Below are 27,347 nucleotides of genomic sequence, written 5' to 3'. Positions count from 1 at the left end.
CTCCCATTGAAATCAATAGAGCCAGGATTTCATGTTCAGTGGGTGCAGATGGCTGGAGAACAGGTGAATGGAACAGGGGGTAACGATCTTCTGCTAGTGTAGACCAGTGGCAGAACGGAGCAGAATTGTACCTTCCTGAGGTACTGCAGAAGTGGTACAGCTGTGTGCCACTCTTACATAAGACAGATTGTAAAACACAATCTTACCCTCAGCCATTACCATGTAAGGCTAACTGTAAAATTGTCTTGTTTTCCAATAAGAGAAATTGACTAATTGCCCAGAGGTAATTATGTCTTCCTAAATGCTGATTTCCCCTATACTTCTGAAGTTTCTTAGAAATGACACACATTCTTTTTACATTATTGTTGCAAAAGGCAAAGCAATTCTTTTTTCTTTTACAGAAATACTTGGTTTAATGAGTCCATTATCAAGAAAATCACAGAAAGATCTCAAGAACACTCATCTGCTTTGGCATTATATTATTTTTAACTTAATGTGAATAGTTCATAAGCACTGTTTGCTTTTCATTTTAGTAAGAAGTGGCTCACTGTGGTTTGCAATAGCTTAGAGGTTGGTTCTGTTCCTGGCTCTGGCACAGATTTGCTGTGTGACTTTGGGCAAGTCATATTCAGCTAGATTTTTGAAAGAGGCCTCTGTTTTTTTATGCCTACTGTGAGACACCTTGGGCTTGGTTTTCTGAGATGCTAAGCACCTGCAGCTCCCATTAACTTCAATGGGAGTGCTGGGTGCTGCAAATCAAATCCAGGGTGTTTCAGCACCCAAAAACTGAGGTCCTAAAATTCAGTGATTACTTCTGAAAATTTTGGCCTGAACTGTGTTGTGTCTTTCTAATAACAGCTGTATTATCTCTCTGTACCCCTGTTGTTTCTGAAGTGCTTTGAGATCTTTACATGAAAGATCTAGATGTGAAAATTTTTATTTATTTATTTATTTATTTTATTCTGGATACAGGGGCATTTATTTGCTCTGTACTCATATGAAGACAGCATTAGCACAGAAGAAATAAGCCCTGTAATGTAGTGATGAAAAGGAGGGTTGTGATATAGTTATGGTACTGGACTTGAATTTAGAAGATTGGGCTCCAGTTCCTGGCTCTAGCACAGACTTCTGATATGTGCAGATTACTTAAAGGCTAATTTTCAGACGTGCTCAGCACTTGCAACTACCACTGTCTCCAGTCAGAGTTGTGGGTACTCAGCACTTCTGAAAATCAGAGTCCTAATCTCTCTGTGCTTCATTTCCTCATCTGTAAAATGAGGATAATAGAACTTGCCTATTTTATGGGACTGTTCTGAGGATAAATACATTATTGCTTCCAGGGTGCTTGGATACTCAAGTGACAGGGGCCGTATAGGTATATAGACAGAATACCAGGGAGGCCAATATAGTCTCTGCCTTAGAGACTGTTGAGGAATAAGATCTTACAGAAATGACACTATGCTTCCCTTGATTCATTAAAATCCGTGTCTCTGTTTCCCAGTTAATATTTTTATGTAGATAAATGTGTGACGTTTGAAGACATGTAACTGCTTTTTGTTAAGCAAACTGCAGATCCCTTCACACATATATAATTGTTTTAGCCCCATCTTGCTGTTCAACACATATGTGTTAGGCCTTGTCTACACTGGTGGCGACATGTAAGGTGCAGGCACTACATATGTAGCAGCATGCCACAGTGACAAGCAGGCTGAGTCCACACTGTGGTTTGTAGCTACGCATCAGTGAAAGGCTCTAGCAGTGGGTAGACAGTGAGGAAAGGCTCTGGCAGCTTGGAGCCTTTCCCCACTGGCTCCCCCACTGCCAGAATCCTTCCTGCTGCTGGAGCTTTTCCGTGTGGCCAGGAAGCAGCAGGACCTTATGCTGCTAAAAACCGCAGTGTAGATGGGTGAGGCACTGCTTGGGCACATGGAGAACCGTGTAGGGTACATATGCTAAGTTTCTGGTATCTCTGTACTCCACTCACCTAAGCCGTATCTCACCATCTCCACTGCTCTTTATACCCATGCTAGGGGGCATGCAATGTATGTACTCTATGCACTGCTGTAAGGAGTGTGCAGTGTAGACATACACTTAATATAGAAACTCATTTAGCTTTCATTAGGGTTGTGTCTCTAGAATCAGTTCAGATTTCATTAAATTTATCTCCTCTTCAGCCTTCTGAGGGAAGTAGTGGGGGCAAAAGACTTATCTGGCTTTAAGACTAAGCTTGATAAGTATATGGAGGGGATGTTATGATAGGATAGTTTAATTTGGGCAATTGATCTTGGATTATCACCAGATAAGTCTGCTCAATGCTCTGCGGGGAGATGTTGGATGGGATGGGAACTGAGTTACTGCAGAGAATTCCTTCTTGGGTGCTGGCTGGTGAGTCTTGCCCACATGCTCAGGGTTTAGCTGATCGCCATATTTGGGGTCGGGAAGGAATTTTCCTCCAGGGCGGATTGGCAGGGGCCCTGGAGGTTTTTCGCCTTCCCCTGCAGCGTGGGGCATGGGTCGCTTGCTGGTGGATTCTCTGCAGCTTGAGGTCTTCAAACCAATTTTGAGGATTTCAATAACTCAGTCCTGGGTTAGGGGTTGTTATAAAAGTGGATGGGTAGAGTTCTGTGGCCTGCCTTGTGCAGGAGGTCAGACTAGATGATCACATTGGTCCCTTCTGACCTATGAGTCTATGAGTATGTCAGAATTAAAGAATCGAGGAAAAGTCTGTGAAAATGAAAAAAATAAATAAACGAGAAAGGGTATTTGTTTAGATCTGCTACTTTTATGTCAGTAATCTCCATCATGTTTCTTGTTAAATATCAGTAGAGTGTATTTCATTCCTGCTCATCTAGGTTTATCAGAAATTCAACGGCGTTCCCAAGTTAAATATGTTTGGTAACCTCAGCAATCTTGGTCTCCACTGGACATTTTCTACATTATGTAACCTGCGCATAGTTTAGCAAAGTTCAGCAGTTGACATTCCCATCTCAGGAGAGTTAAAAAATTACGCAGCAGCAGCGTGGTACTGTGGACCAGGGTTGGACTGCATTGACAGAGAGCATGGGAAAGTGCAGCACATGCCTGTATGTGTCAATGCTTTTAACCACACTTCAGCAAGTCCAAAATATACTCAAAATTTTATAACAGACGCTATCAAACCTCTTGCCAAAATTTTCTGCTGTAAGAAAATAGCTGAAAGAGCTCTTGCATTTCAATTTGTATGCATAGAAGTGCTGTGTGACAATCACTTGGTCTCTCTGTGCCTCAGTTCCCTACCCTGCTTCACAGGGGTTATTGTGAAGATAAATACATGCAAGACCAGAGGTACTCAGATAGTGTGGTGATGGGGTCAGATAATTATCTAAGCTAGATAGAATATTCCATCAGAACCACTTCCACCTTTCGGTCCTCTTTCAGGAATTCGATAACATCTGTGAGCCTGGGTGCTGCACTTTAGGAAGGACATGGATAAATTGGAGAGAGTCCAGAGGAGAGAAACAAAAATGATTAAAAAAAGGTTTAGAAAATCTGACCTATGAGGAAAGGTTACAAAAACTGGAGATATCTAGTCTTGGGGAAAGAAGACTGGGGGGACCTGATAACAGGCTTCAAATATGTTAAGGGCTGTTATCAAGAGGACGGTAATCAATTGTTCTCCATGTCCACTGAAAGTAGGCATAATCTGCAGCAACGGAGATTTCAGTCAGATATTAGGAAAAACTTTCTAACTATAAGGGCAGGTAAGCCCTGGAATGAGCTTTCAAGAGATGTTGTGAAATCCCCATCATTGGAGGTTTATTAAGAACAGGTTGGACAAATATTTGTCAGGGATGCTCTAGTTTATTGGTTCTGCCTCATCTTAGGGGTCTGGACTTGATGATCTCTCAAGATCCCTTCCATCCTGTATTTCTATGATTCTATGACTGTACATCAGATCCTGTGAATTCCTTAATAATGCCATCATATAATCCCTCTGGAACAACTACATGGTGTTCATATCTTCCAAAAGAAATCAGTACTCTGAACTTCACTGTAGAATGAGTGCCTGGAAAGACAGAATACTCTTCAATAAGACCTATCTAGTTATTCAGTAATTGGGACACTACTGTGATCTATCAATATCCTATAATATGATGCAAGAGATATGCTTTCCAGACTATTATAAATCAAAATAGGGATATTCCCTCTAATTTCTAAATCTAAATGACTGAAGATGTCTGTTCTATGTTCGATTCACCTCTGTTTTCTTATGCTGGCATTTGTTTACTGGAGTGTAGCAAATATCCTTCTCTTTAGAATACTAGGACTACAGCTGCTCTATTCAGACTCTGTTATGAGCTGATGCAAAAATAGAAACAAAAAAGGGAGCATCTTCTATAAACAGCCAAACTAGTGCCCAGCTGCTCCCAGGATAGGGGAGACTGGAAAGGCAGTAAAACACCATTTTTCCCCATTTGCACCACCCTAACCAGGTGTTCTGACTTCTTATGCACCCAAGGATTTAGTCCAATAACTTAAGCAATAAGTTAAGCAATCAAGCAAAAAGAATGACATCACAGTCATCAAGCCAGTGTTAACTGCCTTCTTTCCTATTTATGGCAATCAGAGTAACCGGACTATTTAATTATTCTTCAGGGACTGAGATGTCTGATATTACCTTAACAAGTACTATACTTTGAAAAATCATATTTTGTATTAATCAGCAGAAACAAGCTTGGCAAACAATCACCCTCTCCAGCTATACTAGAGGATGGCTGGACACCGTTCAAACACCTCTGTTGTTGCAGGCGTATAGTCTTCTAACCTTAGCTGGCTGCTGTAGTGATTTAGACATGAACAAGGAAGCATTTATCTTCTTATAGTGTTGTCTTTATTGTAGTAAGTTGCAATGTTTTGCTATCAGAAAGTAATATTGAAGTGAGAATTTTATTGCAATAAGATCTTTCCTTTTTAACAACTGCCATTGCTTTTCCTATCCCTTTCTTTTTTTTCCTAAAGAGACATTGTGAGCCTGCTTAGGCCCCAAATCGTACTTTCCTTAGAAGTGATGTAATCTAATGAAGAGACTGCTTTGGACATTAAGTACCTAAAATATAATAGAAATCCTCCACTCCCTCACCAAGGGCCAAATTCGAGTTCTGATGCTTCTGCAGTGTGGAGCCACAGCTGGAAACAGTACAGCTCAGCAGGGCTGTGAAGAACCTACTCCTATCCTGAAGAAGGAAGGTGTTACATTTGAAAGGATTTCATCCAGGAGACCAAATAAGGACTCCATGCCAGCCATTCCCTCTTGCTGCCTAGGAGGGCCCAGTCCTCTGATTTGGCTGAGTTCTGCTCAGCACAGAACCCAGAGGGATGAGAGTGTAATGGCAAATGTAGTCATGTAACACCTTTATGCTGCCCTCCAATGCCAGGGCACATAAAAGGCCAGTATGGAGGAGCCTAGGGATTAAGCCAGGATCTGTTCAAGGCTGCTCTAAAGTTACACCTGTCTGTTTTTAAACAGAAATATTTCATTAAATGTGAACCATATTTTATGAGTATTAGAACACCCATTAGAAATATAAAGGAACAATAATTAAATTAATCCCAGGCCAGTGGTCCACAGAGATCCAACATTCTTGCAGAAGTAACAATGCACTTCCCCGACTGGCGTTCTGTCAACTTCATTCTGCCTGCTGCCTCTTTGGCAACAATGTAATGAACCTAAATACCATACCTGCCTGAAACAAGACTACTTGTGGCTAACAACTGATTGATAATGAAACAGGAAGAAAGTAAAAAGTGCTCTCCTGCAACCATGTTTTTCTCCACCATTGTTTTTGCTCCCTCCAAACTCCTGCCTTTTGCCACATCACTATGCGTACATCTAGACTATCTGCCGTATCGGCAGGTAGCAATCGATTTCTTGGAGATCGATGTATTGCGTCTCATCTAGATGCGATATATCGATCCCCAAATGTGCTTCCATCGACTCTGGAACTCCACCAACGCGAACGGCGGTAGCGGAGTCGACAGGGGGAGCCACGGACATCGATCCCTCACCATGAGCCCGAGAGGTAAATCGATCTAAAATACTTCGACTTCAGCTACGCTATTCACATAGCTAAAGTTGCGTATCTTAGATCGATCCCCGCCCCCCCCCCCCAATGTAGACCAGCCCTATGTCTTACACGTATGTTATCTAATTTAGGGGCTGACTCTGAGAGCTGTTGACATCTGCAACTCTATTTTTCAGGCTGCCAAAGGAATCACTGCAAATTTATGCAAGATGCTTTCTCTCCCTGCCATTCCAACACCACTTCTCAATCAGGCCTGGACAATAGCAATGGAGAATATGAAAAGAGCACTGCTTGACTCCCATTCTATATTTCTATTTCTCATTGTTGTATGCAGTGTTATTGTAGCCCTGTCGCTCCCAGGATATTAGAGAGACAAGCTGGATGAGGTAATATCTTTTATTGGACCAACTTTTGTTTTGTCTCTCTCACCAACAGAAGTTGGTCCAGTAAAAAGATATTACCTCACCCAGCTTGTCTCTCTATTTCTCATTGTGACAGACTAGGGTATTCATTATGTCTCAGGATCAGGTCTATGTATTATAAAATGCATAGATTAGATACCTTGTCAACTTACCATCATAGTGTAGATCTTTGCTGCAGTGAGGTCCTGGTGAGTTAACATGATGCCATTGACATTTCTTAGTAGATTCAGGTTGACATTTGGTTGTGATGAAAAGTAGCCTGATAAAATGTCAGTGACGCAATATTGCTGGCAAAACAAGGCACGACAAGTTCTTTCAGTGACTTGCATGATGTATATCACAATAAAGGGTCTGCAGCAAAATTATGTGCTACCACACAGTGCATCTCTAAATCTTTTGGTTGCAAATATTGGATCTGATTCTGGTCTCACTTTCATTGGTGTAAATCAGGAGTGATTCTGTTGCAGTCAGGGAGTTCCACTGGTATAGAACTTGTGCAAGTGAAACCAGAATCAGGCTTTTGTATTTGGGAATCTGTAGGAATTAATGCTATTAATCTTGTAAGCTCTGTTCTAAATGGTATTATTGTTAGGGATTTTCTTGAGTCTCCCTGCCTGTGAGATGGATTTAGATATGAACGTGGGGAACTTGTAATCTTATTTTATTTTTGTATAAGAGGAGCAAAACATATGAAACTCTTTTAGTGTTCTCAAGCCTTTGCCGTGAACTTTCCTCTGCCAATCAATCTTAGCATCCCTTGTCAATCGTGGGATGGTTATAACTCAAGCAAGGTCAGCAGCTGGTGCCACAGGTTTTTTTTTTTTAATAATTTCAAATGCTGAGGAGGAATTAAAGCAGCCAATTGTAGTTGAGATTCTCACTGATTTATAACAGTAACTAGACAATGAAGTTTGCCTCTAGAAATAACAAGTCCACAGGGACATGATTAATTACAGGATTTTTCAGCACAAAATTCCCAGATATGATCCTCCCCTGCTGCCCCACACTCATTATGGTAAATGTGAAACCTGGCAGTAATCAAAACAGTCATTTTAATCTTCCGTTTGAAACTTTGTTAGGGATTGTTTTCTTGAATGATATAATTTGTTAACCCTAAATTATAAGGAAATCATTGTTTGAAAGGGATAGAGTGAGAAGATACATTTACCTGTATCTTCATGCCTTTAATTTGCTATTTGGTTGTATGGGAAATAAAAGCAGACCACCACAACTTCTTAGAGGATAATTGATGTTTCTGATGAATGTCAATGTTAAGGTTGTAATTTTGGGGAGTTTCATTAATGTATATTTTTGTTTCTCCTTGTGACAGAATGCAAAGTGTGGCGAAATCCATTAAACCTATTCAGAGGAGCTGAGTATAACCGGTAAGTGTCATAGGAGTCTGTTGTGCAGTAGCATAGCCCTGAGAAGCGCACAGAGAACATTCTAAATACCAAGCAAAATACCTTTTGGACAGCATTCAGCTATGCCTCAAGTTTTCAATCTGTGTTCTCTACTTGGTAAATGTTTTTGAATGGGAAGGAATTTAGCTCCATTTTCAAGAGCCCAGTAATATAGTTAGAACACCTACAAATCTAAATGTTTTTAAAGGGTCTGGTATTTGTTAACAATACAGTGGCAGTTCCGTTCAAATTGATTGTAACAGAGTAATTGAGTGGGTTGTAGTTAGCTTCTATGGGTCTTAACTTTTGAATACGTCTGTATTCATTTCCAATGTGTATTTTTCAAGATAACTGATTAGCCTATGTGAAACTACTGTAGCTCCTTCAAAGGACAGGAAAATGCACAAAATGTAGAGAACAATTTTACATTGATAGGGAGGCGGACTGGATAAACTAATAGGTCATGTCCATCTCTCATTTCTAGGATTCCCCTTTGGTATAGATTTGCTGTATATGTGTCTTCTTATGTACCAAAATGTCTGACTTTGTTGATGCCTTTACAGATATACGTGGGTGACAGGAAGAGAACCTTTGACCTACTATGATATGAATCTTTCAGCGCAGGATCATCAAACGTTCTTCACATGTGACACAGATCATTTACGGCCTGCAGATGCCAGTAAGAAAATGCACTTTTTCTGAGTGTTTAATGGTAGTTTTAGACTGGGGTTAGTAGAAATTTGGCTCAGGGATCAACTTTCTTCAAACAGACTAGCAAAGGCAAGGGTTTGATCATATTTCAGTGATGCTCCTCTAGGTAAAAAATTGGGAATTTGTGGAGTCACATTATTAATGTGTAGATTTCAAACAAATAATCATTTACCTTATGTGCCTTTTATTGCTTGAGAGACACTTCACTATATTTTGTACTATCTGTCACTAAAGCCATTCACGTTTACAAAGACTCAAGTTTCCCTCCTACTTCTAGCAATGGTTTCTGACATATACAGAGGTAAAACAAGTTGTAATACCATCTGGTACAATGCCGATTTACACACTCTGGGTCAGATTCAGCCCTCATTTACACAGGAGCTACACCCATGTAAGTGAAGTAGAACTCAGCCCTATGTTTTACTGGCCCACTGAAACTGGAAGCTTTATAACCTGCTTTGATAAGACGGTTACTCACCTTTGTAACTGTTGTTCTTTGAGATGTGTTGCTCATATCCATTCCAATTAGGTGTGTGCTCGCCACGTGCACGTTCGTCGGATGATTTTTACCCTAGCAACACTCAGTGGGTCAGCTGGGTTGCCCCCTAGAGTGACGCCGCTATGGCGCCGGATATATATCCCTGCTGTCCCAACGGCTCTTCAGTTCCTTCTTGCCGGCTACTCCGACAGAGGGGAAGGAGGGCAGGTTTGGAATGGATATGAGCAACACATATCGAAGAACAACAGTTATAAAGGTGAGTAACCGTCTTTTCTTCTTTGAGTGCTTGCTCCAATTAGGTGATTCCCAAGCCTTACCTAGGCGGTGGGGTTGGAGTGAGATGTTGCAGAATGCAGAACTGCTGAGCCAAAGGCTGCATCATCTCTGGACTGTTGAACCAGAGCATAATATGAGGCAAAGGTGTGGACGGAGGACCAGGTAGCGTCGCGACATATCTCCTGGATGGGTACATGAGCCAGGAAGGCAGTGGATGAAGCCTGAGCCCTGGTAGTATGTGCGGTGAGGTGGCTCAGGAGGACATGAGCCAAGTCATAACAAGTACGGATGCACGCCGTCACCCAAGATGAGATCCTCTGGGAGGAGACAGGTAGGCCCTTCATTCGGTCTGCCACCGCGATGAAGAGTTGGCTCCTTTTACGAAAGTGTTTTGTCCGCTTGATATAAAATGCGAGCACTCTACGGACATCTAGGGAGTGCAATTGTTGTTCCTGTCGTGATGAGTGTGGCTTCGGGAAGAAGACCGGAAGGAAGATATCCTGGTTGATATGAAAGACCGATACCACTTTAGGGAGGAAAGCCGGGTGTGGTCGCAACTGCACCTTGTCCTTGTGAAACACAGTGTATGGTGGGTTCACTGTGAGAGCCTTAAGCTCGGAGACTTGTCTGGCCGATGTAATGGCTACAAGGAAAGCTGTCTTCCAGGACAGGTATAGTAGTGAGCAGGTTGCTAACGGCTTGAAAGGGGCAGATATAAGTCTGGTTAGAACCAGGTTGAGGTCCCAGGTTGGGGCGGGATGGCGTACTTGGGGGTATAGTCGGTCCAAGCCCTTGAGGAACCTAGAAACCGTAGGATGTGAGAACATGGAGCGGCCACTTTCCCCTGGGTGGAAGGTAGAGATGGCTGCCAAGTGCACCCTCAATGATGATACCGCTAGGCCCTGTTGTTTGAGAGACCAGAGGTAGTCCAAGATGGTGGGGATTGAGACCTCAGTGGAAGTAACGTTATGCGTTTCGCACCAGCAGGAGAAATGCTTCCACTTGGCCAGATACGTTGACCGAGTGGAAAGTTTCCTGCTACCCAGGAGTACTTGTTGTACTGAGGCAAAGCAATGTAACTCGGACTGGCTTAACCACGCAGCAGCCATACTGTGAGGTGAAGGGACTGCAGGTCTGGTTGGTGAAGTCTGCCATGGTCCCAAGTTATGAGGTCTGGGCGAAGAGGCAGGGTAATTGGGTTGGCTATCGACAGGTCGAGTAGCATGGTGTACCAGTGCTGCCTGGGCCATGCTGGAGCAATCATGATCAAGCGAGCTCTGTCCCTGCGGAGCTTTATCAGGACCCTGTGAACCAGCGGGAACAGTGGAAAGGCGTAAAGCAGTTGGCTCGTCCACGGCATCAGGAAAGCATCCAAGATCGAGGCCGGGGAGAGGCCTTGGAAGGAGCAGAACATCTGGCATTTCCTGTTCTCACGGGAAGCGAAGAGGCCTATACGGGGAAAGCCCCACTTCTGGAAAACAGAATGAATAATGTCCGGACGAATCGACCACTCGTGAGACAGGAAGGATCTGCTGAGTTGATCCGCCAGAGTGTTCCAAACCCCTGGGAGAAAAGATGCTACCAGGTCTATCGAGTGGGCTATACAGAAGTCCCAAAGCTGGATGGCTTCCTGACAAAGGGGGGAGGACCGTGTTCCTCCCTGCTAGTTTATGTAAATACATGGCCATTGTGTTGTTTGTGAACACTGAGACACAACGGCCTTGCAAATGCTGTTGAAACGCCTGGCACGCAAGGCGGACTGCTCTCAGCTCTCGGACATTGATGTGCAAGGCCAGATCCTGAGATGACCAAAGGCCTTGAGTGCAAAGATGGCCAAGGTGGGCACCCCAGCTGAGAGATGACGCGTCCGTTGTCAGGGACATAGAAGGCTGAGGTGGATGGAATGGCATCCCTGCACACACCAGGGAGGGTGTCAACCACCAGGCGAGGGAGCCTAGAATGCTTGGGGGAATCGTGACTATCATGTCTATGGTGTCTCTGCCTGGGTGGTATACCAAGGTGAGCCAAGATTGGAGGGGATGGAGGCGTAGCCTGACGTGTTTGGTCACGAACGTGCAGGCAGCCATGTGACCCAGGAGACCGAGACAAGTGCGAGCCGAAGTTGTCAGGAAATTCTGTAGGCCTCGGATAATTGTTACCATCGCCTGAAACCGAGGCTGTGGTAAGCAGGCTCTGACGAGATTGGAGTCCAGGATGACCCCAATGAAGTCTATCCTCTGTGTGGGAACCAGAGTGGATTTCTCTGTATTGATCATCAGGCCTAGACTCATGAATAGATCCTTGACAATGTCCACATAATGGGTGACTTGTGCCTCGGAGGTCCCTCGAATGAGCCAATCGTCGAGATATGGAAACACGTGTATCCAATGGTGGCGGAGGGAGGCGGCGACTACAACCATGCATTTTGTGAATACTCTTGGGTCTGTAGAGAGGCCTAACGGAAGGACCGTAAACTGAAAATGTTGACGGTTGGCTACAAACCAGAGGTATCGTCTATGTGGAGGATAGATGGTGATGTGAAAATACGCGTCCTTCATATCGAGGGCAGCATACCAGTCTCCGGGATCCAAGGATGGGATGATGGTCCCCAGGGATACCATGCGGAACTTCAACTTTATCATGAACTTGTTGAGTTCTCGCAGATCTAGGATAGGTCTGAGACCTCCCTTCGCCTTGGGGATTAGGAAATAGCGGGAGTACAACCCCTTGCCCCTTTCATCCTTTGATACCTCCTCTATGGCTCCCATGGCAAGGAGCGTCCGCATCTCTTGTAAGAGGAATTGCACGTGAGAGGGGTTCCTGAAGAGGGACGAGGATGGGGGGCGGGAAGGGGAGGGCGAAATAAACTGGAGGTGGTACCCAAGTTCCACCATGCGTAGGACCCAACAATCCTAAATTAGCTGGGACCACGCAGGGAGGAAAAAGGAGAGGCGGTTGTAAAAGGGAGGGAAAGGATCCTGGAAAGTCACTGGTACGCCGTCTTCGGGCGCACCTTCAAAAATTTGGCTTTGGCCCCGTAGGTGGCTTGGAGGGGCCCTGATTTTGGCCCCCTGGGACCTGACTGCTGTCTATGACTGGCTCGACCACACCTTCTGCCAAAGTCCTGCCTCTGTCTAGGTGGAGGGTAAGGGCGGTGAGGCTTGGGGTGGAAAGGCCAGCATTGAGTCACCGGCGTGTGCATGCCGAGAGAGCACATAATGACCCTGTTGTCCTTCAGGCTTTGCAGCCTAGGGTCAGTCTTTTCAGAAAAGAGACCTCGACCGTTGAAGGGCAAGTCCTGTATGGTATGCTGTAGTTCCAGCGGGAGGCCTGACACTTGAAGCCATGAAATGCGTCTCATGGCAACTCCCAAGGCCAGAGTCCTGGCTGCAGAGTCTGCTGCATCCAGCGAGGCCTGGAGGGAAGTCTTCGCCACTTTCTTTCCCTCCTCCAAGAGGGCAGCAAACTCTTGACGGGAGTCTTGAGGGACTAACTCCGTGAACTTGCCCACCACCGCCCAGGTATTGTAGTTGTAGTGGCTAAGTAGGACTTGCTGGTTTGCCACCTGGAGTTGGAGGGCTTCTGCAGAGTATACCTTACGGCTCAGTAAGTCCATGTGCCTAGCCTCCTTCAATTTTGAAGCCGGAGCTTGCTGGCCATGGCGTTCCCTCTCATTGACAGACTGTACGACAAGGGAGTAGGGAGGAGGATGGACGTACGGGTACTTGTACCCCTTAGAAGGCACCATGTACTTGCGCTCAACTCCCCTGGCAGCGGGTGGAATAGAAGCTGGAGACTGCCAGATGGTATCAGCATTGGCCTGGATCGTCCGGATGAATGGTAAGGTCACTTTTGTGGGGGTGTCAGCCGACAGAATATCCACCACCGGGTCCTCTATCTCCGGCACCTCCTCTACCTGGAGATTCATACTGAGTGCCACTCATCTCAGGAGGTCCTGATGGGCTCTCAGGTCAATTGGAGGAGGGCCCATGGAGGATTCCCCGCCACCGCCTCATCAGGAGAGGAGGAAGAGGAGAAGCCAGGGACAAGCGGGTCCTGTGTGGACACTTGCTCTCGGACGACCTCCGGCTCCAGTGGAATCTGGGAGTCTGGTGGCCGAACAGGCGCTTCCTCCGTACCAGTAGGAGGGGGGCGGCTGATAGTCGCCTCTGGCACCCGGTGCTCTGATGGAGCACAGCGAGATGGGACTGGAGGTGCACCTTGGGCTTGGTGGTACGCCCAAGGTGTCCAAAATGACCACTGATGGGGGCCTTGATCTTGGGTCTGGGTCTCCTGGAAGATTCTGGCGGTCACATCAGAGTCACGGTCCTGTGCATAGGAACTGTCTGCATGAGAGGACACCAATGCGTGTCGGGATGGCCAAGGAGGGGCTGAAAACCCCTGGGAAGAATCTCCCTCTATGATTGATCTCGCTCTGTGCAGCACCAGGGATTGGTACCGGGAGCCATACCAGTACCGGGAACAAGATCGGGATCTACGACCGGAGCGGTGCTGGGAGGTCGACCGGGATCTCAAAGCTCGGCATCTGGAGTGGCTACGAGAGTCACGGTGCCTGGAGTGGTGCCGGGATCTGGATCGGTGCCGAGAGTACTGGGCCGGCGAACGGGATGCTGACCAGTGCCGAGACAGGGATTGGTACCGGGACTGCGATCAGCGTCGGGACCAGGATCGACGATGGGACCGAGAATGCCGGCGGGATCGCGATCATGAGCGATGCCGCTCTGCGGTACTGACAGAGGGTGGTCTCATCAAGACCGGCTTCCCTACAGATTGTATGACCTCCGGTGCCACGGGTTGAGACAGGGCAGATTCTGTCATCGCGATCAGCTCCCTCGCCGTGGAAAATGTCTCTGGCGTGGAGGGAATAGTGAGCTCGACCATGGCTTTCGCCGAGGAGCTTTCAGGTACCGGACTCGACAGCTCTTGCGGGACTGGGATTGACGGAGCCAATGTTATCGGTGCCGCTGCAGGTGTAAGTGCCGGGTGGTCCGATCTAGCCGGGTGCTCTGGCTGCGATGCAGGTGGCACGGAAGCAGCGTGAGTCTTATGTCTCTTCACCCGTGGGGAGAGAGAATGGTGCCGAGCAGACGTCGGTGCTGGCGATGGTCGGTGCCGAGAGGCCTTAGCAGTACCAGTGCAATCCAGTGCCGAAGAAGCGCTCCTGCCCGTGGATTGACCAGCGCTCGGTGCCGAGGGCGGAGGAGTAAGAGCTGCCTCCATCAGGAGCTGTTTGAGATGAAAGTCCCGCTCCTTTTTCGTCCTCGGCTTGAAGGCCTTGCAGATCCGGCACTTATCGGCGAGGTGGGATTCCCGAGGCACTTAAGGCAGGAGTCGTGGGGATCTCCTGTTGGCATCGGCTTGTGACAGGCCGAGCACCGTTAGAAACCCAGTGAACCGGGCATGGGCCCCGGCACCAGGTGCGGGGAAGGGGCTAATCCCCAAACCCCTCTTAACTGTATACACTAACAGTGTTATTCATTTTTATAAGAATTAACTGCAACTATAGAAATGTCAACTATTTACACAAGAATAACGAGAGAACTATGAGTAGCTAGGGAAGTGGAGATCAGCTAAGCCGCGCTCCACTGTTCCAACGACCGACACGGGCAGTAAGAAGGAACTGAAGGGCTGTTGAGTCGGCAGGGGTATATATCCGGCGCCATGGCGGTGACACTCCGGGGGGCGCCCAGCCAACCCACCGAGTGTTACTAGGGTAAAAATCTTCTGACGAACGTGCACGTGGCGTGCGCACACCTAACTGGAATCGATATGAGCAAGCGCTCGAAGAAGAATCAAAATATTCTAATTGTGTTAAATATTCATTGAATAACGCATTGAATAATGTACTTTGCAATGCAGAACAATGACTTACAGATCCTGAGCCCCTGCCCCATGGTCTCTCTGCCTCATGCTCAGTCCCAAGCTCTTACCCTGAGAGGAGTCATGCTGAAGAGCACCATCCCCATCAGGGGCCAGGCAGTTCTGGGACTCCCAGGATCCATCCTCCTTCTGCATCTCCACTTCCCCAGGAAGCACCAAAAGCTCAGATCCAATCGTCCCACCCTCCTGCGGACTGGGGGCTCCCAGTGCCCCTCGGCACCGGAAGGACTGCCAAGGGGTGTGTGTGTGTGGGAGAGAGAGAAATGGTCAAGCAGGTGCATGGGGTGGCATTCAAATTTGACCTGGCCGCCCCTCTGTCATGAGGGATTGCTTTCTGGGCCTAATTTACAGTTCTGGTCAGGGAAGCTGGGCCCCCCTGAAACTGCCCTTATTGCACCCCTCCTGGGAGGAAGAAAGTCCCTATGCTTTCTCTCTCCCCTTTAGTCAACAGTGCAGCTTTACGCATGATCTAGCCCTAGTCCAGATTTAGCTGTAAACAAAGGTTTAATTAAATGAAAGATTAACCATAGGGATTGAGGAGAGCAACTGAAATTGATTATGTGTCTTTTGAGTGACTGACTGAACCTCCTGGTTTGTGAAATGCTCAGCAGTGAGTCAAACTGAAAGCAATTAATCCAGTTGTTGTTGTGCAGTCAGTTCTCCCTGTTAATGCTGCAGTGACTGACATGCCACCATTTTGCTTTGTTTTAATGAATAGTAATGCAAAAAGCGTGGAGAGAGAGAAACCCACAAGCCAGAATTTCTGCAGCACACGAAGCCTTGGAGTTGAATGAGTAAGTGACAATAACATTAGGATTATTTCCTGTCATTTAAAAATCCACTGGGTAATATCTTAGGGCACTGATTTTTGCCAAAAAGATTTTTATTCTTAATTACAGACCTGTCGCAGAAAGACCAAGACACTGTGAGGAAAGCCAAAGCTGGATGTTGTAATAGCTCTGCATTTATAAAAGTGGACCTTATAGTATAGGTGCTGGGTAAAAGCTGCAGGGGATAAGTTCCAGGAACCCACAATGGATTTCCTAATATATGATCATTTCCTCCTTATCTGTTTGTGTGGCATAGCATGGCCCCTTTAGCACTTGCTGATACAGCAGTTGTAGGCCCAGTGCAAAGGCCAATGAGATGTCAATGAGCATGTTGAAATATTAAACATATTGCCTCATGATGAATGATGAGTGTATTTGGCAGAGGAGAAGTGGCACCAGATAGTTCCCTATTGGAGTTGGGGATAGGGTGACCAGGTGTCCAGTTTTCGACTGGAACACTTGGTTGAAAAGGGACCCTGGTGGCTCCAGTCAGCACAGCCAACCGGGCCGTTAAAAGTCTGGTTGGTGGTGCTGCAAAGCTAAGGCAGGCTAGTCCCTACCCATCCTGGCTGGCACCGCGCTGTGCCCTGGAAGTGGGCAGCAGGTCTGGCTCCTAGGTGGAGGGGCCATGGGGCTCCGCGCGCTCACCTCCCTCCCCCTGAGCACCAACTCCACACTAGGGAGCTGGGGTGGTGGTGCCTGCGGGCAAGAGTAGTGTGTGGAGCCTCCTGGCCCCCGCGTTTAGGAGCCGGACCTGCTGCTGGCTGCTTCTGGGGCATGCGCAGTGCAGTACTAGGACAGGCAGGGAGCCACCTGAGGTAAGCCCACACCCCACCTGAACCCCCTACCCCAGCCTGAGCCCTGGCCCCCCAAACCCAGTGCACCCTCCTGTACGCCAAACCCCTCATCCCTAGCCCCAGCCCAGAGTCTGCAGCTCCCCTGCAACCCAACCCTCTTCCCCAGCTGAGAGCTCCCTCCCACGATCCGAATCCCTTGGACCCACCTCCCAAGTTGGAGGTCCCTCCTGCACCCCAAACCCCTCATCCCCAGCCCTACCCCAGAGCCAGTACCTCAGCCGAGAGCCCTCATCCCCTCCCACACCCCAAACCCCTTCCTCAACCTGCATGACAAGCAATACAAGTGCTATAAAAGTGTATAAAAAGAGAATGACTCCACTCAGGTATCTGCCAGAAGTAGTTTTACATTCCAGGCTAAGGTAAACTGACTGCGTATTAATCAGAGAAAAATAACCTAGTGTTTGATCCCTTGTTTTCTCTTTGGTTATTTTTCTCTGATTTTTCTAACTACATAAAACAATGAACAAATGTAAAATATTATCATAAGATTGGGTGAACATGGCTTTCTGTTGTATTTACCTTTGTATTTTTTCTTATTTTATTGTAATTGGTTCAATTCTTTGTTTCTTTTCATACAGCGAAAACATTTAATTTTAAAAAGATCAAAGATGTCCCATATAATATGCTGACAATAATAATACTTAGAACTAAAGATCTCATGTGAGTTGATGATGATGATGTCAGGGCCAGATCTGACCACCATTATTTACATAAAACAGTACTTTTACTTCACGAGCAACTTCATTAGTTTCGCTGGAACTACTCCAGTAGTTAAATATTCTTCTGAATAAGTAAGAATGTAGAATCTGGCCACTAATGTAGTTACTGTACAAAGATTTGTCAAAAAGGAACCTGAACAAAACAGAATTTCTTATATATTTGATACATCCTTGCCAGTCCGCATGTGTTTGTGTTTGATAGCTAGGGATTGAATTTGCTGTCTCATGAATTATTGCTTTTTGTCATTGATCTCATTGACAGGTGTGCCACTGCTTATATTCTCTTGGCTGAAGAGGAAGCAACAACTATTGTGGAGGCAGAGAAGCTGTTTAAGCAGGCTCTGAAAGCAGGAGAGGGCTGCTATAGGCGTAGCCAGCAGTTACAGCATCATGGAGCCCAGTATGAAGCCCAGCACAGTAAGCCTCTTTGCAATTTCTTCAATAATGCTAGAGAGTAAGAGGAGAATTTCTTCAGCCTGCTAGGAATCTTTTTATTCAGGCTTGACTTTCTCCTTTCCTTGCGCGTAGTTTAGTTATTTATGCCTATGTGAAGTGAGAGTAAAATGACATTGTTCGCTTCACACAAGTGTTTGTGAGTACTCAAAGTACAAGGCAATGGAGAATTGGAAACATCTCTAACAATTATTGGAATTTGGTCTGAGTCTTTATATTCTCTTTCAATTCTTTTTGCCTGGTTTTCTCATAATCTCAGCAATGATACGAGTAAAAATATAAGTCATCATTCAGGCTGCGATTCTGCCACAGAGGTCGTGGAAGTTATGGATTCTGTAACTTTCCACGACCTCTTAGACTTCTGAAGCTTCAGCGGCCAGTGCAGCTGGCCACGGGGCACACAAGGAGCTGGCCACAGGGTCAGCTGTAGCAGCCAGTGTGACTGGCCCTGGGGCTGCTCCAGCAGCAGCAGCTGTGGCTGGCCCCGGGGTGTGGCCTAACAGCAGTCCTGGGGGCGGCCTAGTCTTGGGTGGTCCCTGGGACCAGCTGTCCAGGGCCACCCAAGCAGCAGCGGTCCTGGAGGTGGCTGGAGCAGCAGCCCCAGGGAGCCCCCGAGCATTGGTCCCGGGAGCAGCCCCAAGAGTGCCTGTGCAGCAGTGGTCCCGGGGGCAGATGGAGCAGTGGCTCCAGGAAGCACCCGAGCATTGGTCCCAGGAGCGGCCACGGGGACCACCTGAGTCCCAGCGCCCCAGGGGAAGCCCTGGAGGCCATCATGAGAGTGATCCCTGGGGGCCACAAAGAAATGGGCCACCATGGCCAGACAGCCACCACCGCTGGAGCAGAGGCCCCCAGAGTAGCCTGGCCCAGGAGCAGAAATTTAGTAATTGGTATTTGTAGTAAAAGTCATGGACAGGTCACGGGCCGTGATATTTTGTTTATTGCCCATGACCTGTCCATGACTTTTACTAAAAATACTCATAACTAAATCTTAGCCTTAGTCATCATTTGTTGTTTGAATGTGTCCCAATTACAGCTGGAAATGGGCAGTGCATATGAGAAAAACCAGACAGCCACTATAGCCTGCATTTTCAAAAATGACTAGGGATTTTGGGTGCCCAAATGTAAAACACCTTAAAGAGACCTGATGCCGAGAAAAGCAGGTCTGTTTAAGGCGACTCAAATGAGACTCTCAAAATCACTAGACATTCTGAAAATTTAGGGCTATATTGTAAGTGGCTGCTAAGGGACAAATGAATAAACCTGGTGGTAGGTCTGGGAGATCATGTCTAGATGGACTGAGTGCTCTGCAAGTTGTATCCATTTCTCAGTCTTTCACCAGCTGTAAAAGCCAGTACATAACAACCTAACTTTATATGGTATATAGGGTAAGGCTATTGAGGAGACACATTCATTAAAGTGACATTGGGAAAGTTAGAATGGATAGATTGAGAGAGATCCCCATGTGGGCTGAACAGAAACACAAAACAAAACAGAAAAATAAGTCAAACACTTAATAGTAATAGGTAGCATTGATTAAACTTTTAGATAATTTTTTGATTACTAATTTGTTGACTAAGTTTGATAAAGCAGATGTAGTGGATATGACAGACACATAATGTTTGTTCATAAACCTATACCTATATCTATCTATCTATCTATCTATCTATCTATCTATCTATCTATCTATCTATCTATCTATCTATCTATCTATCACTACCAGCTAATGAACAAAAGATTGTGAAGCCACCAGATCTAAATTATTCTTGTCGTACTAAAGAGGTGAAGGAGAAAGCCAGCGAACAGCATAAATACAAGTACAGACATATATGTATGCATTCACATTCCTCTGGAACATGAATTCACAGTGTTAGGCAACTTCACATATTGGAAGATTGCCTATAGAACTCACACATAGTGGAATTTTTGACAGACCTCTGTGATATTTGTTCCCAAAAGCACAAACAAGTCTATACCTGAAAACAGGAACTTTTTAAAAGTTTATGATATTATTTTATATCCTTATTGGATATATAATAGTATTTAGAATGATACATTCCCAATGATTTCACATTTTTTGAGAAAATAGGTACGTATAGTACTTGACCTCTCCAAGCATCTTTCAGGCACCAGCAGATTTATGGTTCCCCATGGAATCTTGATTCTGCTCCTGTATGCATCTATGCTGTGCTCTGAGTAAGGCAGAAGTTATGTGGAAAATACAATATTTGATCATGTAATTAAAGACTGTCATAATGCGTGTGAACAAGGGACCCCAATCAAGACACTGTAAATCTGGCATTTCCTAACTTTCAAGTGCTTGCCTTTGCAACCTAAATAAAATGAGGTGGCAGTTTCTATGTAAGTTTCTATGTTATTTTAAAGGAAAAAATAAAAATGAATTCTATTAAATACACCTGTAACTGTTCCTGAGGAACAAAAGCCAGAGAGAAGCTATGACAATTATTAACAGTTTCCATTCAGCTTTTGCTGAGATATAATTTCATGGAACAAAAAACAAAAAAAATGACACTTCTGTAGCCTGAGGGCATTCCTCCTGTGGAACATCAAAGGTCTACTGCAAATAATGGCTTCTCAAAAAAAGGTCACAAGGTCCTTTATCAGAGAAAGTGTTAAGCATACTAAATGTAAGGGTCCTTACCCATTCCCCCTATAATAGATACAAATATGACTGGACCAACTCTCAGCTTCTAAAAATTGCAGTACGAAGAGATAAGCAATCAGTTTTATATGGGGAATCAAGGAGTTCATCTGGTTAAGCAGCTCATTAATTTCCGTACATGTATTCCCCCCATTCCACTGACAACAGATGAGTTTGGGTCTTCACAGACAGTGTGGCCTTGTGATGAAGGGACAAGTCTGAGAGTCAGGATACCGCTAGCTTCCTGTTTGACCTTGAACACGTCACTTAATTTCTCTGGCTGTGTCTACACTTACAATTTTCTTAAGATTTCCCATCTTTGCACTGCCACATTTGGTGGCAATGATGTGAAAGCAAAGCATAGACAGGCCACCACATTTCAGTCACTGTGTCATCTCACTGTACTCAGAGTAAGTCTAAATGGCACAGTAGTTCAAATGCTGTCAGTCACCAGGGCTATCTGTCTATACTAGCATTCTCACTGTTGATACCACCAATGGAGTTGAACCAGCAATAGTGCAACTGTAGGAGGTTTTAGAAAAATTGCTAGTGCAGACAAAGCCAAAATGACTCACTTTTCCCCATCTTTAAATGTGTCGATGATACTTTACCTCACAGGAGTGTTGTGAGATTCAATTCATTATTGAGTGAGATAAAGGTGAAGGCCTATGCACCACTTAATTCCTACTTAAAATCTACTCTAATGACTGATGTCTAAACAGTGTGCTGACCGTTTGCACAAGGGTGAGTTTCACTGCTAAGTATTTATTTATTACTTTGTTGCCAAACCTTCATGACGCTGTTGGGGTGGGAAGGAGTGGACATGTTAGTCTTTCACAAGTGGGATCCATGATGTTCCTTCTTAAACCCTAGCAAATGCTTACATTTATGTGCATGTGTACATACATTCATGTGCACACAATATTTAATGTTCTAAACAGTTAAGCTCTAGTTTTTAAAAACGACTATTGATTCTGGGTGCCCAAGCTGACACACCATGAAGGGATCTGAATTTTAGAAAGTGCTGTAAACTCTTCCTTTAAAGAGCCTTTTAGATGTACCCCAAAACACTAGTCACTTTTGAAAATCTTGGCTTAAAGGGTTATCTTGATGTCATAATGAGAAAATACACTTAACCATTTCTTCAATCAGTATAACTCTTAAGGAGTCCCTGTTTGACAGATATGCCCTATTAGTTGCACCATATATAGATGTTGAAAACAGATGTAACGAATGAGTCTTTTATTAAATATATAGGACTCAGTATAGAGATAAGGAATTACATAATATAAAATACAGCTGAAGAAATTCCTTCTTCTGCATTATTTATTTTCTCTTCTAAAGTCAGACCTTTCAACCTGTTGCTTAATCTATTTGAAAAGTATAATCACAGCTTTAAAATAATTTGTAGGTACTTGGAATGTTTTCAGCACACATCTTGTTCTTATTATTAAAGACTTGAAAATGTTAGGACTATTGTCTCAAAATCTTTAAAGGCTGCATGTTCTACATGAAGATAATCTCTAGCAGGTGTGTTATATTTTCTTTATATGGTAATTTTATAGACGATTAACTATATGCACATTTCCTGTTGGTCCAAAAGCATGTTAGAAGGACATATTATAATTATAGTCAGAGAATGATTCTTGGTTCTCATAGAAAGAATAAGACAAGAATCTAATGGCTTATCTTCCATGAGAGCCATTGCTGCAGCTAGTTACTTTTGGTGCCTTCTTTGTTATCAGGGCATTTTCTTTTCCATAATATTGTCATATCTGGAATCTGTTAATGTCACGAGCAATGGGGCAACAGTAATGTAAAGCAGAAATTCAAATTTAACTGCCTTTCCTTATAATGAATATATGGTGTTTAACCTATACAAAGCCTAATGCCGAAGGTGACATTCACTTGTATAGCCACCCTGCGGCAGCCTATTATCTTTATCAAGTATTGACTGCTATACTAGTTGATAAATAGGCAAGTAGAGTAATTTGTTGCTAACTGTAACACTGCATTTGTTTTATGTATTAATTGACTAGCCTTCCCCTTCTTTGATTGTTATATGCTGTAGTATTCTCATGTTTAGAAGACTTCTATAACTTGAGGGCTGACTGTACTCCATAGACATGGGACCAAATGATGGTCTTATTAATACCAATGTATATCTGAAGTAACTCTGTTGACTTCAGAGGAGTTATACCAGACCTAGGCCAGTGTAACCAACAACAGAATTTAGCCCCATGTTCTTCATTGCATTTACTATAGTGTCCTTGTTGATCAAAAATGATAAAAATGCAGAGGGTCAGCTACAGTTTATACTATGTGGGCATGTTAAATGGACCATTGCTTTATCTATTCTTTTTCAATCTTTTTTTCTTTTTCCCTTCTCCAGGACGAGATACTAATGTGTTAGTATACATTAAGCGGAGGCTGGCAATGTGTGCAAGAAAACTGGGAAGGACCAGGGAAGCTGTAAAAATGATGAGAGATGTGAGTCTGGATTTGTGTTTATAGCTACAATTTAATCATGGAGGTCTCGGCAGTCACGGATTCCATGACTTTACCGCACCTCCGTGACGTCTTCCGCTTCAGCTGTCAGCAGTTGAAGCTGGGGCTGGAGGTGGGACTGTGCGTCCCTGTCCTGCTGCACCTGGGGCTGGATGGCTGGAACCAGGACCCTGCAGCCCCTGACCTATGGCTTGGGGGATGGCAGGAGAGGGCTGCAGCCGGTCTGTGCACCCCTTTTCCGCAGCTGCGGCCAGCTTGGGAGCAGGAACTGTGCGCCCCCCGTGGCTGCACCCCCTGGTTATGCTCAAGCCCCGCGGTTTCCATGAATTTTTGTTTATTGCCCATGACCTGTCTGTGACTTTTACTAAAAATAACTCTGACAAAATCTTAGTCTTATTTATAGTTGCATGTAATTATGTCCTTTGAAAGCAACAGCATAGAAATGATGTTCAGTTTGCTTGCAGATTACACGTATAGCTGGTGATAAGAATGCTGCTGATAGATTTTTGTGTCTAATTTTTTATATAAACTATGTTAAAAGAAGATTATTAAGGTTGCAAGGTAAAGTAAAGAAAATGCTAGGAAATGCTAGAATTCAGGTTGCTTGTACAATCTTAATCCTGCCCCTTTGTTCACATGCATTATGATGCAGTCTTTAATTACATTATCACATACTATTTTTCCACAGGATCCTTGCCTCATTCAGTCCATAGAACGGATGATGTTGATTTACTGAGATGTTCAATACATGGGCTTTATCCATATTGGTCAATGTGTGGCCCATGCCTTACTTACTACACACCATTCAAACCTTGCTTTGAAAACAGAATTTTTATCTCCTCGTGGTCTTTTCTCTAGCATTCATCACTATAGGATTTGAGTGCTTCACAAACAATTAATTTAGTTTCACAATACCTCTGTAAAGTAAATGGTATTATTACCCCCATTTTACAGATGGGAAACTGAGGCACAGAGGTATTATGATCAAAAGTATCTATAATGTTAGGTGCCTAATTTGAGAGATGTAGCTCCTGATTTTCCAGAGTACTTAGTATTATATAGCCCCTTATATGTCCTTAGCACTGCTCCCATTGACTTCATGTGCAGGTGTGAGTGCTCAGCACTTCTTCAAATCAGACCCCAGGATCTCAAGTCAGGTACCTAGAAAATGAGGAACACAGTTACTGACAACCTGTGAAAAGTTTGGTTTAAGTGACTTGCCCAGCATCACATAGGAATTCTGCGGCAAATGCAGGGATAGAATCTAGTTCTCCAGGGCAGAATTCAACTGCCTTACCCATGAGATCATTCTCTCTCTTCTTGCAGTCCCTGGTTTCATTCATTACACACCTTCCAACTTCTGCAAAAAATGGAAGTGGCTGTCCTACAGACAACAATCCCTTTCCCTACACAAGCTGATTCATCCCCAGAGCAGGTCCATGCCAAACTGGGAGGGATTGCAACTGCTTTGGAGGATGGGGTCATATTTCAAAACAATCTGGACAAATTGGAGAAATGGTCTGAGGTAAACAGGATGAAGTTTAATAAAGACAAGTGCAAAGTGCTCCACTTAGGAAGGAACAATCAATTTCACACATACAGAATGGGGAGAAACTGTCTAGGAAGGAGTATGGCAGAAAGGGATCTAGGGGTTATACAAGCTAAATATGAGTTAACAGTGTGATGCTGTTGCAAAAAAAGCAAACGTGATTCTGGGATGCATTGTGTTGTGAGCAAGACACGAGAAGTCATTCTTCTGCTCTGCTCTGCTCTGGTTAGGCCTCAACTTGAATATTGTGTCCGGTTCTGGGCACCGCATTTCAAGAAAGATGTGGAGAAATTGGAGAGAAGAGCAACAAGAATGATTAAAGGTCTAGAGAACATGTCCTATGAAGGAAGGCTGAAAGAATTGGGTTTGTTTAGTTTGGAAAAGAGAAGACTGAGAGGGGACATGATAGCAGTTTTCAGGTATCTAAAAGGGAGTCATAAGGAGGAGGGAGAAAACTTGTTCACCTTAGCCTCTAAGGATAGAACAAGAAGCAATGGGCTTAAACTGCAGCTAGGGAGGTTTAGGCTGGACATTAGGAAAAAGTTCCTAACTGTCAGGGTGGTTAAACACTGGAATAAATTGCCTAGGGAGGTTGTGGAATCTCCATCTCTGGAGATATTTAAGAGTAGGTTAGGTAAATATCTATCAGGGATGGTCTAGACAGTATTTGGTCCTGCCATGAGAGCAGGGGACTGGACTCAATGACCTCTCGAGGTCCCTTCCAGCCCTACAATGTATGAATCTATGCTGTCCACTGAATGACACAGGGGTCCTGTGGAAAATGTAATTAAATTGTGTGTCATAAGGCATGTGAACCACGGGGCTGCATTAAGATTGCGTGGGTAATGAAAATTTCCTATGTTTAAAAAAAATTAAAAATTGAAAAAAACAAACATTCCATCCTGTGGATGGATCATCATCATTATCATCAGATATACAGCATAATCCTCTATCTCTTGAGCTAAAGCAGTGACCAGTAACAGTAGTAGGTTGTCATTCGTTAAGTGAACCAGTTCCAGAGGGGGATGAGACACTTTGCCAATAGGCTTCACAGATAATTGTTAGATGGCAAAAGAATATTGAAACTCGGGAATGCAGGTTCTACAGTGAAGTGTGCTCAGTGGTTACAGACTCTTTTGCCCTTGTGTCCCCCAGCCTTTCTGTATCCCTTTTGTCTCCTATTCCCCACCTCTTTCCCTAGCGCCTACTATCCTCCTGGGTTCCTCCCTGCTCAGTGCTTAAAGATCACAATGGGTTGCAGGCCCAGGAAACAACACTTATAAAAAGGGAAGTGGATCACCGAGGGTGCACATTTTAAATACAACCTGGGAGAAAACCCCCTCTGATTGGCTACTTTCCCTACTTACCCTTAGGAGAGCAGCAAATCAGGGATGCTGTGGGAAGCAGGTAGAGTTCTCTCCCTCTCCTCTCAGGAGAGGGCACTGTTGTCACAGGATAGGAGGACAGAGGAGGCAGCAGAAAGCCCAGCAGCTCAGGGTTGCTCTGCTCTCACCCTCCCTTTCTGTGCGCAATGGGTTGGCACCTCTGTTTCTTTCCCCCTTGTCTCTCCTTGTTGGGAGAACCTGGCTGGGGAGAGCAGGGTGAAGAACCCCAGTAGTTTCAGGAAGCGCAGAGGTGAGGCTGCAATAAGCAAGGTGGGCGACAGAATTGATGTGGGAGCAGCGTTGATGGAGGGCTGTGGAGGGGCAGAACTCATGTGGGAGCAGAACTGATGTCTAGATTAGAGAGGGGAGAACTGATGTGGGGACAGAACTGATGGTGGCTGGGGCAATATTGACTTGGCGGTTGAGGGACAGATTAATTGCTGAACAGGAGGACAGGTAGATGTTGGGTTGATGATAGACCCCACATATATTTTTTTTCAGGCCAGTTTAATTGCTGTCCCCATCCCTTTCTCATCCCAACCCTCCATTCTTCACCCCCTCTGCATTCAAATCAGGCTGTTTCCTCCTTCCCCTCCATGCTCCGTGGGTGCCAGCAGGAGGAGCATTGAGAGCAGGGGAGAGAGAGTTTTTCTGTGCTGTCACTTCCTGTGCCTGGTGACACAGTCGCCTCAGGCTTCCAGGAAGAGCAATTGCAGGGAAATACAGTTCAGCCCATGCAGTCGAAGGATGGAGTGTTCTCAACTGGTCTTTCGGGATCGCACATGCACAGTCCAGTCGACACACAGGAGCTCTGGGGGAATGGAGAGTGCTCAGTCAGGATGGAATCTTTGGACAATTTAGCTGCTTAGATCTAACAAGTCTTTGCTGAGCATCTGCAATTTTTTCAGAGGATTATAACTTGGCCAAATTTGGGGAAGTTTTCATGGGGATGGCAAGAGGCACATCCCTGTTACCAAGGCAACCTCTTACCAAATTTCAAGTCTATACTCCAAAACAGGGAAGCAGTAGAGCTTCTCGGTGAAATGATTGTACAAATATGTTTAATATGGGCAAACCAATTTATTTATCCCTCATATCATTCTCAGATATGAA

General features: G+C 44.9%; 1 protein-coding gene across 6 annotated transcripts in view; it reads left to right on the top strand.

Annotated features, from left to right (window-relative positions):
* Positions 1-27,347, top strand: part of ST7 (suppression of tumorigenicity 7) — a 235,557-nt gene that overhangs the window by 131,387 nt on the left and 76,823 nt on the right. For all 6 annotated transcript variants that reach the window (XM_050936217.1, XM_050936218.1, XM_050936222.1 and 3 more), the window contains exons 4-8: positions 7,815-7,869; positions 8,451-8,566; positions 15,993-16,068; positions 17,943-18,097; positions 23,185-23,282. In XM_050936217.1, the coding sequence (XP_050792174.1) occupies positions 7,815-7,869; positions 8,451-8,566; positions 15,993-16,068; positions 17,943-18,097; positions 23,185-23,282 (500 nt within the window). The remainder of the gene's footprint in view (positions 1-7,814; positions 7,870-8,450; positions 8,567-15,992; positions 16,069-17,942; positions 18,098-23,184; positions 23,283-27,347) is intronic.

Source organism: Gopherus flavomarginatus, chromosome 1, assembly GCF_025201925.1.
Source record: "Gopherus flavomarginatus isolate rGopFla2 chromosome 1, rGopFla2.mat.asm, whole genome shotgun sequence".
Classification (NCBI taxonomy): Eukaryota; Metazoa; Chordata; order Testudines; family Testudinidae; genus Gopherus; species Gopherus flavomarginatus.
Note: the sequence above shows the minus strand (reverse complement) of the source record. Positions and strands in the feature narration are given on the sequence as shown.